A 17,196-nucleotide genomic window follows, 5' to 3' on the forward strand; every position below is an offset into this window, starting at 1 on the left:
GAGTTTGAATGTGTTTAAGACCCGGTATGATGAGATGTGTGTGAGATAAAAGGACCTCCTAGATGAGTCTTTGACTCCATGAGGTCTTGTTTAATAATAATAATAATAAACAGAAAACTAGTTCGGATGACAGTGATAATATAAAACGAGTTTTGATATGTATATAAAGTCAATATCAACAGTCCTGATTACGAACGCGTGATGAAAGGGACAGGAAGATTCGGAGCTTTCCTGGAGAGCATTCGAAGTAATTACAATTAACCACTGCTTTGAAATGAAACCTATGAATAAGCAATATTTACTAATATTCATTAAGCGCCGAAATACGCAGGAAGCAAAGTTTGTGACCCAACACCAATGTGTGAATTTTTCTATTAAAATATAAAAAATAACAAAAAAGAAATAATAAATAATAAAAGTTAAATACGTTCCTTTTAAAATAAAAAAAAAAAATACTTAGTCTTAAAACATTTTAAATTTGTTTTCATTATTTCACGGCCCCCCTCAACAAAACCTACGGCCCCAAGGGGGCCGCGGCCCACAGTTTGGGAAGCGCTGGTTTAGATCAATGAAGTAGTATTTGGAGTAGTATTAGTATTAGGGAGAAACATGACCTTGATCTTGGGATGAAGATCACTGATGCAAGGTGGATGACCTGGAGCATTATCTAGAATTAATAAAATTTTAAATTCTACATTTTCTTTCACACAGTTTTCCATTTCATTTGCATAAGAGTTGATTAAGGCATCCTCAAACAATTTTTGAGTCATCCACAACTTATTGCTCTGATGATGAACTGGAAGAGTATATTTCCTAATGTTTTTGAAGGCTTGTGGATTCTCACTGTGCCATATCACAAATGGTTTCAGTTTATATTCAGTCATATTACTCCTAACAGAATCGTAATATGATCTTTAAGAGCTTTGAAACTAGGCATAGATTTTAATTTTTTGTGGATGAATGTTTGCTCAGGCATTTTTTTCCAAAACAAGGTGGTACCATCCATATCCATTTTATCCAAATTTCTCCAAAAACTCCTTGGCAGCCCCTTCTCATCAGCACTTGCAGATTCACCATATATTTTCACATTATGGAGTACAGAACAATGCTTGAATCTCATGAACCAACTGGAAGAAGCATTGAATTCATAGTTGCAATTAGGCCCTACTTTCTCCTTCAACATGTTGAAGAGACTTAGTGCCTTAGTGATTATGGTTCTATTGCTAATGGGTATGCACTTTTGGTTCAGGTCCTCTTTCTATGATGCAAGTAGCTTTTCCATATCACTGATAGGACCCTGTCGTTGCTTCATCACCATCGTCGATTTAATGGAAGCAGATCCTTTCACAGTCTCTACAATTTTATCCTTATTTTTCAAATTGGTTATCACTTAGGATAAGACCATCCGAAGTCATGTGCAATCACAGTGACAGGCTTACCAGCTTCATAACTTGCAACTCTGTTTCAAGATCAATTGCTTGCCTCTTTTTCTATGATTCTTCACGAGATTTTTTCATTGGGTATGTAGGGACCATGTTGCAGAAAATATCATGAAATATTTAACGATAACACATAACCAATTTCTCAAATACAAAATCAACAGAGAAACTGTTGAAGACAGTTTCTCTGTTGATGCCAACTCCCAAGGGATGTTGTCACTGCACATGATGCATTGTTGCTAAATAGAAACCTTTTTACTTTAAGCTCGCTCGTGTCTTGTTCAAAGTATAGTCAAAAACGTAATTTATTCCCTTATGGGATCACGGATGTATCTTTGAGCGGATGCAAGTCAAGGGATGACTGTATATGTATCCTTGAAGATAGCCTTGATATAAAGTTCAAAACATCAAATTTTATTTAATTTTTAATTAAAGTAAGTTCTTTAACATAGTTGCATTTCTCCATAATTATTCATAATAAATTTAGTTATGTAGTATCACATAATTTAATTATGTAGTATCACCACAACAGATATACAGTATCCTGTATATCTGTTGAGGGCACATTTCAAAAATGGTGATATTTATGCATGCATGTACACGTACACACACACCAAATATATCAACTGTGCTCAATTAGTGAAAGAACTGTTTACCTCCCAATGAGCCATTCCAGTTGTTTGAGTAAATGCTGATGGATAAGTTAAGATTTCTGCACCACCTTTAGCCAGAGATAGTGAAAATTCTGGGAAACGTAAATCATAACACTGAATGTTAAGTAAATAATAAACCAAAAATATCAAGCAATAAAGATAAGTGTTCTATCTTGTGTGTGTGTGTGTGTGTGTGTGTGTGTGTGTGTGTGTGTAATTACGAGAATTCCACCAATAAAACTTGGTAAACTTGTACATTTTTTTTTGCCTGCATGGATGAGTTGGGGTTAGGTAATTCAGTTGGCCTTTTTACAAAGTATTTCATCCTAGTTGCTTCAAGTCTCCAATAAAAAGAGTGATTACATACTGGGCAACAAACCTCATCTGCCACTTAACATGGCTATACATACAATAGACTTAATTTAGTTACACATAACACTAAAAGAAAACTTACTAGTCTATTTCAATATATACATGTGTTCTTTCAAACAAAGCTGAACTACAATAACTAATGGTTATTTGACACATAACAACCCAATATCAGAACTGTATCAGAGCAATACTAGAAATATGAACAACTCAATAGTGAACATATTACAATGAAGTCTTTTTTGACATGTGCAGTCACAGTGCTAAGAAATGTTGTAACACACACACACACATTTCAATGTTCAATTGTATTATTCAGTTAAATTTCTGGAATTGGTCCAGAGATTCCTGAAATTTATAGAAATATATGATACTCTTGAAACATCAAGAGTATCAATTCTACATCCTATGTCCGATATTAAAAACAGTCTGGGCTGAGTACAGTACATAGTTGAATACTACTACATCATGAACAGATTGACTGTTTCCTTACAAAAATTTGGGAAAGTGATACTTATTACCTGTAAACAATTTTTTTGTTTTTTCTAAATCAAGTATATATATATCTGCATGTGTGTGTGTGTACGTATCAACCTTGTACGACGTTCAAAAAAAACTAACCACTCTAGTACATACTCATATATCTTGAAATGAACTGTTATTTTACTTTTTTGAACTGTCAGTTACACTGAAGATATAATCTGTAAGGGTCAGATTGAAATATTTTATTATATGCTTTAGTATTAAACTTTCATGTGCATGTGTTCATCCCCCCACCTTCTTTAAGAAAGCGGGTGTAGAAAAAAAATCATTATGTAAAGAAAGAATATCACAAAGTTCATTATGATTTGCTGATGCCAAAAAGAGCAATACAAACAGCAAAAGAAACTGATAGAATGAGTAGAGATTTTAGACAAAGGAGATCAAAAAGAGGAGATTCTATAGATGGAACTATTAAACCCACCTGTGTCTATATCTAACCTTTTGTTAATAGACAGTTGTGTGAGGCAAGTTAAGTACATTTACAGGTAACTAGTTTTATGTGAGGCGGATGCATTCCAAGAAAATCCAAGGAAAGCAAATTTTCACATTAAACATAGGATACTGTTGTTTTTTTTTTCACACTTTCAAGTGTTTATTGATTTTTTCTATTTTTTTACAGGCTGAGAGCTTTATTATTTTCATGTTGATGGGCATTGATTTTTGATTTAAATCTTCGATCCATGCAATTAACAATTTTGCTAACTCTCAGTTTCACTCTAAGAATAGGTGATTTTCTTTTATGAGAAGTGAGTAACTCAGAGATTGTTGTTATTGTTGGCTCACTTAATTTAAATTCATGTGTGACATCAACAATCTTAAAATCAGACAAACAAAATTCAAACAAAAACTTTAGTTTTTGTATGATTTTTAAACTTTGTATCCAAATTGATAAAGCATGCCTCTTTTCATGTGATAGTGTATCCTCCTTGTTTAACTTTCAAACAACAAGGATACACTTTTAAAGATTAAGATTCACTGGTCTTATTGATACGTTTAATAAAGGTGCATATCAAACCTGTAATAAATTATGTACTTATGTAAATAATAGCATTGAAAGTGTACCAAACCAATGTTCACATACCCCTGTTTTTAAAGTTTCGCTTGAAATCAGCAAAAACGAATTTTGAACTTGCTGATATGAGGTGATGTGTTGCGACACTTGCACAAGTGCATAGTAATGTATACAATGTTTGAAAAAAAAGTGTAAAAGTGAATCTGCATAAACTGAGGGTTACCAGTATATTTATAATTTTATTTTATTTAGTGGTTGCTAGAATGTTTCAAATTGCATCCACTGATTTCAAAATCAGCATGTGTTTTTCCAAGAAATGAAGCTCAAGCATAACAAAATTAAAACATTTACTGTAAACATATTATGTAAACACAAATAAATAAGATTACTTAATCATTGCAGGTGATTTCAATGCTAGAATTGGATCAAAAGGTTGTATATGGGAATGGGAATGAGGTATCCCAAAAGAGGAAGGTCACTAGTGCATAGTGTATGGGTCAGTTTTGGGACCGTTGTTGTTCAATTTGTATGTTAATGATATTGGGATGGGTTTAACTAGTGATATGAACCTGATTGCAGATGAGGCAAACTGGGGAGAGCAATGCAGAATCAAGAAGATGATATGGCATTACAGGAGGACTTGAATGGATTGCATGATTGGGCAGGTAAGTGGAACTATCAGTTCAATGTTGCAAAGTGTAAGGTTTTGAGATTTGGTAAGCAACGATGGAATTCGAAGTATATACTTGGTGGGGAAGTTTTAAAGGAAGTAGAGGAGATGAGAGATCTTGGAGTGATGATGGACAACGACCTGAAATTCAGGGGCCACAATGCACAAGTTGTGAAGACATCACATCGGATAATGGCAAAGATGCAGAGGATTCTGACATGCCGAAATAGAGAAATGTTATGATGCCACTGTAAGGCCTTAATCAGGCCTCATAAGGATTACTATGCACAGATTTGGTTGCTAGGTTTTCATGGTGATGAAGATATGTTGGAAAGAGTCCAGAGAAGATTAAGATTCATAAAGGTAGTCAGTGGTCTTTGGAATGTGGAGTACAAGGATTTGAAAGAATGTAACTTGCAAAGCCTTGTGAATAGAAGGAAGAAGGGGAGTGGGATATGAATGAGACATACACTAGTCAGAGATTGTTATCAGGTCGACATGGAAGAGTATTTTCATAGAATGGGAGTGTGTGTGTGGGGGGGGGTAGAACAAGAGACCATCGCTGGATACTGTATAATGTGGGTGTGAGCAGAGGAGTGAGGAGCAAGTTCTTCGCATGGAGAGTGATTGGTGACTGGAATGCATTGCCTGAGTGTGTTGTGAATGTAGACAATTCACAACACATTGAATCAGTTTAAAGCATGGTTGGATGAACACCATGTGCAACAGTGTGTACCTCCATGGAGTCCAATGACTCATTGAGGGAGGGCATACTACTCCGCTAAATACATCTCATCCTTTCCACTACTACTTAATTCTCCAGCTATGACACTACTACCATCAATGGCATCTATCGCCAATCACCACCACCAACAACAACAGTAATTTTTCTGTAAATTGCATGTATTCTTAATGTCAATTTGTCTGCACACAGGAAGAAAAACCTGAGTTTCTGGGAGAAAAAATCCTACTGCCACCATATGAGATCGGCTAACTCACCTATATGGAAGTGTGAAAGTTTTGAACTGGCTACAACCCATAATTCAGAGAGCCTAGTCAGAAAGTCGAATTCTAGATGATTGGAGTTGAGCTCTCATAGTTCTCATCTATAACAAAGGGAATAAAGTTAAATGTGAGAATTACAGAGGAATTTCTTTACTGTATTTAAGGATAAGATTCATGCAAGAATACTTGAAAAAGAGGCTGAGGAAAATTGTGGAAGAGAAACTTGGAGAAGAACAAGCTGGATTCAGGCCAAATAGAGAACTATCAAGATCAGATTTTCATTTTACTAATAGTTGAGAAATCACAGGAATATGAGAAGCATCTGTATTTAAGTTTTGTTGATCTGGAAAAGGCATAAAAAACTGCACTTATATGGTGTAAAATTATACAAAACAATATATATAGCCTTTATTTAAGTTGTAGGATAACAAAATGGAAGGAAATATAGCAAGATAGTTTTGATGTAAAATCAGTTTTTTTTTTTCATGTTGTTCCCACTTATGAAAGGTTATTTGCAAATGTATAGTTTAGGATTTATTTCCCCCATTTTTTATCAATTTTATATATTTTTTGTATTAATTTCTTACATAGTCTGGACTGCTCTAGATACCAAACTTGGAACATTTTCAAGCCACTTCAGACCTCCAGTAAGCAGAGTGATGGTGACATTCATCTTCCACCTAAAGACGATCACAAACATCCATTCCCATGTCAGGATTTGAACCAGCTGCCTGTTGGTTTGAGAGTGGGTGCACTACCCACTCGGCTAACCAGGCTGGCAAGAATTGAAGTAGAGCAGCTTTTAAAGATGAACTGCAGACTCAACTATACAAACATTTTTGAAGAAAGAATGAAACAGTTCAAAAACAAGAATCAAACCTTGGAATCTCAGTGGCATACCCTGAAGAAGACATTGAATGATTCAACCAGGTAGGTATATGGTGATGTTGTCTGCAAAAGATAGAAAAATAAGAACCCCATGGTGGACATAAGAAATTAAAATAGTAATTCTGGAAAAGAAAGCATACCAAAAGTTTTTAGCAAATAAGTTGACAGATAACCTAAAGAAAAAAAAAAGGAATACAGAAAAAAAATGTAAGAGTGCTAAGCTGTGTGTAATGGTAGCTAAACAAGCTTTTCAAAACACTACAATTATATGGAGTAAATGGAACATTATACAGAAAATACATACATACATGTATTGCTCTGTATTTAAATTGTAAGTTAACAGTCAGAATTGAAGGAAATACAAGGACATGTTTTGATGTAAAATCAAGGATAAGACATGACTATTAAATTATTTAAGGAATTCACAATGTATACTGGATATTAATTAAAATAAACTTTTAATAAATACTTCCTATATTTTGGCAATGTCACATTGTCATCTTCAATGGAAACATATAACTATGACAAGTGCACACAGGCACTACATAAAGCAAATGAGACAGAAGAGAGAAACTATTGTTGTTCCTAGAGTCCTAATGGTGCCCCCTAGTAGGCTATATTGGGTTGTCTTGGCTGTTGGGCTGATGTTTTTTCGTGATAAGTTTCCCAAATTTGGGGCAGTCTCATACACCCAAATTTGTTGAGGTTTGGAGAGTTTTTTTAGAGCTGAGGCTGATTCTATGAATAATCTTTCATGTTTAAACTTGCTTCGATGTATTAGCGTGGCTTTCTTCCAATGTCTTCTGTAGCGAGTATCTAGAGCATGGTCTGCAAGCCCAGAGTGGCTGTACTGGTGAAACCGAATGTAGTCTTTATGTTCAGAAATCCTGACATTTGCTGTCCTGCCTGTTTGGGCAAAGTAGGACAGTTTACAGCTCCCTTGTTGTTGTGTGCACGTGTCATAGTTTTATGTTCCCATTGAAGATGGCTATCTGACATTGCCGAAATATAGGAAGTATTTATTAAAAGTTTATTTTAATTAATATTCCAGTATACGTTGTGAATTCCTTAAATAATTTAATAATGATGTGTTACCAATGTATATGCCTTTCTACAAGAAGGATAAGACAAGGATGTACATTATCTCCACTCTGATTCATCATCTATATGGATTACACTATGAAAAGGCATTAGGCCTGATATTAGAATTGGAGATGTCAAACTTAGCTCTTTGCTTTATGCAGATTATGTTATACTCCTAAACACATCCCATGCAAGTTTTTCAGGATTCTATGACTAAACTGAATAACAGCTATAACAAGACAAAAATCTGTTACTTGTTCTATAGACTCTTCCTTTAGAATGCAGTCGATGTGTTCAATGAATCTGCAAATTGCAGAAAAAAAAGAACCTACTTCTCACTCCTCTGCTCACATCCTCCTTATAAAATTTTCAGTGATGGCCTCTTGTTCTACCCCCCCCTCCCATTTCTATGAAAAATCTCTTCCATGTCAACCTGATAACAACCTCTGACTAGCTTATGTCTCAATCACATCTCTCCTCTTCCTCCTATACATGAGACTTTGCAACTTACATTTTTTCAAAGAATGTAAGTTTCTCATACTCCACATTCCACAGACCACCTTTGTGAATCTTCTCTGGACCCTTTCTAACAAACCTTCGTCACCATGAAAACCCAACAACCAAATCTGTGCACAATAATCCATATGAGGCCTGATCAAAGCCTTATACAGTGGCATCATAACTTCTCTATTTCTGCATGTCAGAGTCCTCTGCATCATTGCCATTATCTGATGTGATGTCTTTGCAACTTGTGTAATTTGGCCTCTGAATTTCAGGTCCTTGTCTGCCATCACTCCTAGATCTCTCATCTCCTCTACTTCCTTTAAAGTTTTCCCATCAAGTGTATACTTTGCATTCCACCATTACTTACCAAATCTCAAAACCTTACACTTTGCAATATTGAACTGACAGTTGCACTTATCTGCCTATTCAAGTCCTCCTGTAAGGTCATAACATCCTCTTGACTATGCATTGCTCTCCCCCCAATTTTGCATCATCTGCAAACAGCTGCATATCACTAGTTAAACCCATCCCAATACCATTAATGTACAAATTGAACAACAATGGTCATCCCAAAACTGATCCTTGCAGAATACTAGTCACCTCCCTCTTTCAGGATACTGCACCCCATATATAACTTTCTGATACCCATCTGACAGCCAGTCACTGATCCAACTCAGAAATCTCTTATCCAATCCCATCTGTTTCAATTTATTTAACAGTTTGTCATGGCAGATTTTGCAAAATCCAAGTGCACCACTGTATATGCTTCTCCCCTGTTCAAGGTATTTGTCATTGTTATAGCATATAGGTGTGTTAGTAAAACATGATCTCCCTTTAACAAACCCAAGCTGATAATCATCGAGAATACTGCTGTTATCAACCCATTTCTGTATCTCCTACTTCTAACCAATCTCTCCAATATCTTTATCATGACTCTGGATATACAGATTTGTCTATAGTTTTAAGCTACAGCCTTATCACCACCACCTTTATGCAGTGGGTTAATTTTACCCTCCTTTCATGCCCTTGGAACCTGTGCTGTTGTAACACTCTTATTAAACAGGCATGCTAATGCTACTGTCACTTCCCTGGAACAGTTCCTTAATTTGCATTGTGATATGTCATCAAACCCTATTGCCTTATTTACATCAAGGTTATTTATTTCCTCAAATACCTCCTTGCTCACTCACAATTAAGCCAACCTCTACTATGTCCTCTACACCTAAGTTCCTCATGATTACACCCTTATCAGGATGAAACACCCTTATAAACTGATCACTGAATATATCAACAAGTTACCATTCTAACTTTTTCATCCATTAACATCATCTTACCATGATCATTCTTCTTTCTGCTTGCGACATATCTAAAAAACTTCCTGGGGTTTTTCTTCACCTGATTTGTACTGCATTTGTGGGGTGCTTAAGGGTCAAAGCTATATAACTGAGAGGAGACCTCCACATAGCCTTTAAAGGAATGTGGAGAACCGACCAGGGCTTCTGATCTAATGTCCAATCCTCACCTTCTCGTGGTGCACCCTGTTAGGTATCTACTTGGATACTGAACGAACAAGGATGGTCTGGCAATTTGGGATTTAGCCAACCAAATTGTATTCTTATTGGCTTAAACCAATATAGAAAATGATGGTACATGACAAAATTTCATTCCAGCTCGTGCGTCGCCCGAGCTGGAATGAAATTTTAACATGTTGTACCATCATTAAACAAGGCCCCTGTTGTTTTCGCCAGGGAACCAGGGCAAACAGCGAAAAGACAGCTACTGGAACAAATCTAAAGGCATACCCCCAACTCAACATCACCAGAATTAAAGATAGGTACTATCAACATAAGAAGCCTGATTGGTAAAGAAATGGAGCTAGCTGAGGAATTGGATAAGTACCAGATCGACATAATAGGAGTGACTGAAACAAAAAAGACAAAAACTGGTGAGGTCTTTCTGAACAATAGATACAAAATGTTATATTCAGGAAATGAATATAACATTTTCATTTCCATCTCCTTCAAGGAAAAGAAGGAGTAGTCATAGTATTCAACACAAAATACAAGGCTAATCTTCTTGAATGGCAGGCAGTCTCAAGTAGAGTGATGTGGGCAAATATCAGAATGGGGAATTGGACAATGAAACTTATTTGTGCCTATGGTCCCACAGAAGGTTCTACTAAGGTAGAAGTGGAAGAATTTTTTGATGCTTTAGAAAAAGCAACTGATACAATGAAAAAAGGAAAAGTTGGTCCTTGTTGGGAATCTAAATAGCAGAGTAGGAAATGATTTTCAGACATACAAAAATATTTTGGGAAAATTTGGAGAAAAGAGCAAAGTCAATAATAATGGCAAATACCTGTTGGATTTCTGCTCAGGACATGGACTGGTTATTACTAACACCTTGTTCCAACATAAAAATGTGCACAAATTCACATGGAGAGAAGAGACAAGGAACAAGAAAAGTCTCATTCACTATGTTATTGTTGATAGTGATGTTTTCTCCTTGGTGCAGGACACCAGAGTGTACACAGGATTTGAAATTGGAAGCGATCACTATTTAGTCTTGAAAGTTTTAAAGCAAATAAAAGTTGAGCAGCTCTCAGATGTCAACTGTAGACTAAAATAGACAAAGATTATTGAAAAAAAAAATTAAAGAGTTTGAGAACAGGAACCAAACCTTGAAGATTCAGTGGCAAGCCTTGAAGAAAGCCCTGATTGATTCAGCCAGAGAGGCATGTGGTGCGGTTGTCTGCAAGGATAGAAAAATCAGAACTCCATGGTGGACACAGGAAGTTAAAGAGGCAGTGAAGGAAAAGAAGAATGCACATCAAAAGTTCCTGGCAAATAAGTCAGCTTTTGCTCTTACAGAATACGGAGAGACAAACGTAAGAAAGTGAAACATTGTGTAAAACTAGCTAAACGAAAGTCATGAGAGGACTTTGGAAATAACATAGAAAATAAATATCAAGAAGGTGTAAAGATATTCTGGAGGTTGTTGAAGAAGCTTAAAAATGGAGGAAAGAATAAATGTAAAGATGGTAAATGGAGTTAGAGATGATAAAGGTGACATGAAAACAGGAGAAAAAGATATCCTTGAAGTATGGAGTAATTACTTTGAAAAATTGCTAAATGAAACAAGCAGTGATAGCACAGTGGTAAAAAACACTCAACAGGCATATAGTCAGGAATACATATCAATACTTGAAGTAGAAAAAGCCATCAAAGGCTTGAAATGTGGAAAGGCAGCATGAGTAGATGATATTCGACCAGATATGCTAAAGTGTGGTGGTATAAAAGTCTTATAATGGCTGCACTGTATAGTTCAGAAAGCCTGGACAAAGGGACGAATTCCCGATGATTGGAGTAGAGCTCTAATTGTACCCATATAAAAAGGGAAATAAAACTGAATGTGAGAATTACAGAGGTATTTCCCTACTGAGTGTTCCTGGCAAGATCTATGCAAGTATACGTGAGAAGAATTGTGGAAGAAAAGCTTGGTGAAGAACAAGCTGGATTCAGGCCAAATAGAGGCTGTCAGGATCAGATCTTCACTTTACAACAAATAGTTGAGAAAGCATGGGAATATAACAAAGATCTGTATTTAAGTTTTGTCGATCTGAAAAAGGCATATGACAAGGTGCAAGAGAGAAGCTATTCAATACGTTACAGTTATATGGTGTCGATGGGGCATTATATCAAGCAATACTTAGTCTGTATTTGAGTTGTAAGCGGGCAGTTAGAATTGAAGGAAGTACAGGAAGATGGTTTAATGTTAAATCTGGTGTGAGACAAGGATGTACATTATCCCCTCTGTTATTCGTTAGCTATATGGATGATCACATTATGAAGGAAAGTGGTATTAAACATGATATCAGAATTGGAGATGTTAATGTTAGCTCTTTGCTTTATGCGGACGATGTTATACTTCTAAATAAATCCACTGCAAGTCTGCAAGATTCTCTGACTAAATTGAATAGCTGTTGTAATAGATATGGTATGAAGGTCAGCAATAAAAAGACAAAGACAACAAAAATAGGCAGCATCACTGAAAATGGCAACTGTGTTGTGAACGGGGAACCCTGTGGAACAAGTAAAACATTTCAGCTACTTAGGCACGATTTTTAGTGACGATGGTAAATTAAATATGGAAATAGACAACAGAATTAACAAAGCTGGTATGGTAGGAAGTCAGTTGAATAAATTCATATGGAATGAGAGAGAAATTAGTCGGAACACTAAATTAGTTGTATACAAGGCAGTGTTCAAACCACTTTTAACTTATGGGTCTGAGAGCTATGTCAGAAGTAAAACACTTGACCAAAGACTAGAGGCTGAAGATATGAGAGTCCTGAGAAAGATTGGAGGCATGAACAGATGGCATCAATGACAATATCATATTAAAAACGAGGATATTAGGAAAGAACTTGACATTGTCAGCATCCAGGAATGCATTAGCAGAGCTAATCTCAGGTGGTATGGTCACTTAAACAGAATGGATGAGGAAAGATTAGCAAAACAAGTGTTCTCTGCCAGGTTGGCAGGAAAACGACCCAGAGGAAGACCAAGATATAGGTGGATTGATACAGTACAATGTGCCTTAGACGATAGAAATATAAGATCTGATAATGATAATATTGGAGTCTTGACAGGTAAGAGACTGATTTGGAGGAAAATTGTAGATAGGAAGCTAGTAATGATGTAAATTTTTCATGTAGTACTATCATATCCTGTACACCCCTTGAGGGTATATGTCAGGAATTTGATGATGATGATGATTTGTTCTGCTTGTACTGCACTTTTGTACTTTTGTTTTCCTTACTAACAGAGTCACTCTCATGGCTTATTCTTTATCATCTTCATGTAACTGATTATTATCATTATTCATCTTGTACTGCCTCCAAAGTACGTTCTTCCAGATTTCTTGCTTAAGATCCTCATTCATCCATTTTACCCGTACCTTATTCACATCCTCCTTATAAAGTTTCCAGCAATGGCCTCTTGTTCTACTCCCCCCCCCCTATTTCTATGAAAAATCTCTTCCATGTCAACCTGATAACAACCTGACTAGTTTATGTCTCAATCATATATACCCATCTGTGCACAATAATCCATATCCTACCTTATTCAGCCTTTTTAGTGTTCAAGAATACATTAACATATTGATGCTGTTATGTATTTCTTTGTCAGTTCCCAAAACAGCATTTATTTCCTTATTGCTCAACTCCTCATTCCATGCTGTAGCTACAAGCTGTCTCCTAAGCTTGTCATAATCACCAGCCTTATAATTACATATATCCTTTCCTCACAGTCTGCGTATGGCTAGCCACCATCCATGTGATCACTTAACGCTCACCAAATGGAGGAAAGTGTGAAACCCCACTTACATCCTCTGATGAAATGATCAGATCTAAAACCCTCGATCCTTGTGTCCCTTGCTTTACATGCTGCCTATATACATTTCTTTATGACCACCCTCCACATTTGAAATGTGGAGGGTGGTAATAAATGTTTTCCTCTCAGCCTTCATTGCCTGATAACCATTTCCACTATTTCCCTCTTTCATGTCTGCCTTATGTGACATAATTCCCTTATCACTATCAGCAGCACTCCTCCCTCCTTCCCTTTCTGTCTTCACGAAAAATACTGTATCCTTCCATTTCTATTGTCGTTAGAATATCATCTTCATTCAACCACGTTTCACTCATTCCAATGATTTTTGGGAAAGTAAACTCAATCAGTGAAATCATTTCATCCTCCTTATTACTGATACTTCTGGTATTTGTAAACAAACACACTAATTCATTTTTAGGTCATAATGCTTTATATTAAATTTGTGGAGATGATGCAGAGTTGCAGCACAGCATCACAGTAAATATCATGCTTCTGGAATGATCAGATCGGAATTAAAGATGATCCAAGAAGACATTAAAAACAATTCATCTGCAGTTATTGTCAAGTGCTTGCTGAAAGAAGAAGAATGGCACAAAATGTGATGAAATTGCAACTGAAGTTAACATATTAAAACATGAAATGGCGCAGAGAATTGCAGCACAGTGTCATAATTGGCATGTCTCTTCTGCAGAGAAGAGAGAGATACCCATCATGTTATCGTGACATGACTCTCCAGACTTCAATCTGTTACTTAAGTTAAAAGAACAATGTTATGGGAAGTGATTAACTTTATATTCTATTTCCCCTTTTCAGTAGGGAATCACTTGAAGTTTTTAACATCATTTGATACAATTCTGTGTGACTCTTTTGTCTGACTGTCAAAATTGCATTCCATATCAGTCTGCATACATCAAGAAATATACTGTATCAGAGGGCTGTCCAAAACACGGCCCATGGGCCGCCTGTGAGTTTCAATTTTCACAATATGAATCGAATGCATATTAGATATTTTAATTCTATTACTAATAGATAATCTCAATGTTGGTAATTTTATTTGGTGTTTTTACGTCACTATATACCCACATATTTTTCAAATATTAGATGTGTCAAAGAAGCGTTCTTACATTGTTTGGTTCCAAAGTGCATACTCCAAGAGCTTACAGGGGAACGTAAATGCACAATTAGTGTTGTACGTTTGTTCAGTTATTAAGGTTGTGTCACTGCTGCTCACCAAATTACTAGATACGTATTGTGATTTATTTCCGTGTTATCTTCAGTAATCTACTTCTACTTAATAAATTTCATTACAACTTATCGTCAAACAACTATGCCTAAACAAGAAAAGAAAAACTGAAGATGAAAAGCAAGTGTATCATAGCCGATGGGAATTAGAATATTTAATTACAAACAACAAGAATAAAATTCAATGTTTTGTTTGCAAGAAACCACACTACACTACATTACACAGTAAAACATTTGAGACGTATACTGGAGAATCAAGAAGCACCATTATTGCAGAATATAAAAAGAAATTGATGCACCAAACAAGTTATTTTGCAAAACATAGCACTAAACAAAGTTCAAGCCTCGCGGCTTCGTACACAGTAGCATTGGAGTTAACGAAAGCAAAAAAGGTTTCTAGTGATGGTGTGTTTGTGAAAAAATGTGCAACTGAAATGGCAAAACAATTTAATGAGCCGAAATTAGCTGAGAAGTTCGAAACAATGGCATTATCTCAACAGACCATTGAAAGATGTGTACAACACATATCAATAAAAAAAATAATAAAAAAAAGCTGCATGATTTAATAGCAAAATGTGAGTACTTTTCATTGTTTGTGTGGATGAAAGCACTGATCAAGCAGACATAAGTCAACTTTTAATTTTTGTTCAAACTATTCAAGAGGACTTTACTATTAATGAAGAACTCCTCAGTTTTATATCTTTACATGGGACTACTAAAGGTAGTGGTATTTTTGAAGGAGTTCAAAAGTCTGTTATGAACTATGGAGGATTTAATAAATGTTCCTTCATCGTAACAGATGAGGCCAAAGCTATGACGGGGACTGGAAGTGGCTTTTGTGGACTACTGAAACAAAATAATATTAATTGCCCTAGAATGCATTAATTCACCAAGAAGAACTCTGTGGAAAATTTCTACATCAAGTCAATGCCATGAAAGTAGCTGTAAAAATAACTAATATTATACGAAGAGGTAATAGATCTCTGAATCATCGTAAGTTTTGTGATTTCTTGAGCGAAAAGGAGAATCGTATGGCGATTTGCTCCTTTATTCTTATATTCGCTGGTTAAGTGCCAGAAAATGTCTGGAACACTTTTTTGCTATTCGGAAAGAAAACCCATATTTCTTAAAAAGATATGAAGTCTGACACAGCAGAACTTGAAAATCAAATGCAAGATCCCATATGATTATCAGATCTTGCATTTATAACAGATATGACCAACCATTTGAACGAGCTGAACTTAAAACTGCAGGGCAAACAACAGAATACTGCCAACTTATATGGTTTGAATGGCTTTAAAAGTAAATTGAAGCTTTTTTAAGTCAAAATTGGCTAATAATATTTTTATCTTTTTACTGAATTGCAAAGAACATTTTAAAGAAATGACGAATTTTGAGGAAATATCATTTTCAGCTCATGTAAAGTATATTAAAATGATCATTGAGGATATTGAGAATTGATTTGGTGATTTTAAGGAAATTAAAGAAGATATTTCAATTTTTACTCAACCCTAGACTGTCAGCATTGAATACGTAAGAGCTGACCTTCAGCTGGAATTGTGTGAATTGCAATCAGACCCATTTTATACTAACAGAAGTGAAAAAGGAGAAGATTTTTTTTAAATTACTAGCAATAGAGAGATACCCAAAATTGAGGGAGAACTTTGGACTCAAGATGTGCTCAATGCATGGGAGCACATATCATTGTGAAAGTACTTTTTCAACGATGAAATTCACTAAATCAAAGTACAGATGTTCATTGACAGATAATCCTCTTACAAATGTATTGCGATTGGCAACTACAAGCATCAAAATTGATATAGGTACTTTAGTAAACGAAGCCAAACTACCACAGAGCTCTCACTAAAATGAAATAAATAATTATTGTTTCTTGTTTTACTGTTTCAATAAAAACTTTTATAAGCATCATGACTTTTATTTCTTATGAAATTTTCAAAGTGCTTGCTAAACTAGGGCCTCCCTCGATGAGTCTAAGGACTCCTTGGAGTAGCCCGAAATAATAATAATAATAATAATAATAATAATAAACCTAACTAAAAGTAAGACTTTCAAAGTATGTGTACTGTATTTATTATTCTAGATGAGGCCCTAGGATAATCTTTTTTTTTTAATCTGGCCCTCAGATTATCTAAGGTTGGACAACCCTGCTGTATCATATGCTGCATTATACTGCACCAGAAGTCTGTCATGTCATTCTTTTTTTATCTGTAAAGCTTTCTTAGTTCAAAGTTGTTCACCAGCAAATTTTGCTGGATGCTATTGAATGCACAGCATTCAATAACATCCAGCTTTATGCAAAAACATTATGAGTATTGTATTAGAAGTTGTAATTGACAAATAATTTATTAGAAGAATGCTTTAGACAACAATGAAA

At 35.5% G+C, this 17,196-nt stretch overlaps 2 protein-coding genes and 1 long non-coding RNA gene across 3 annotated transcripts in view; 1 reads left to right on the top strand and 2 right to left on the bottom strand.

Annotated features, from left to right (window-relative positions):
- Positions 1-17,196, bottom strand: part of LOC150109831 (uncharacterized) — a 422,727-nt gene that overhangs the window by 81,736 nt on the left and 323,795 nt on the right. The gene's annotated exons all lie outside the window — the stretch shown is intronic.
- Positions 1-17,196, top strand: part of LOC150109832 (uncharacterized) — a 384,154-nt gene that overhangs the window by 18,353 nt on the left and 348,605 nt on the right. The gene's annotated exons all lie outside the window — the stretch shown is intronic.
- Positions 1-17,196, bottom strand: part of LOC150109833 (deaminated glutathione amidase-like) — a 69,159-nt gene that overhangs the window by 4,414 nt on the left and 47,549 nt on the right. The window contains exon 6 of the mRNA XM_090396058.1: positions 2,096-2,206. Coding sequence (XP_090252184.1) covers positions 2,096-2,206 — 111 coding nt within the window. The remainder of the gene's footprint in view (positions 1-2,095; positions 2,207-17,196) is intronic.

Source organism: Typopeltis vanoorti, chromosome 1 (assembly GCF_054136105.1).
Source record: "Typopeltis vanoorti isolate ZY-2024b chromosome 1, IOZ_Tvanoo_1.0, whole genome shotgun sequence".
In the NCBI taxonomy this organism is placed as follows: Eukaryota; Metazoa; Arthropoda; class Arachnida; order Uropygi; family Thelyphonidae; genus Typopeltis; species Typopeltis vanoorti.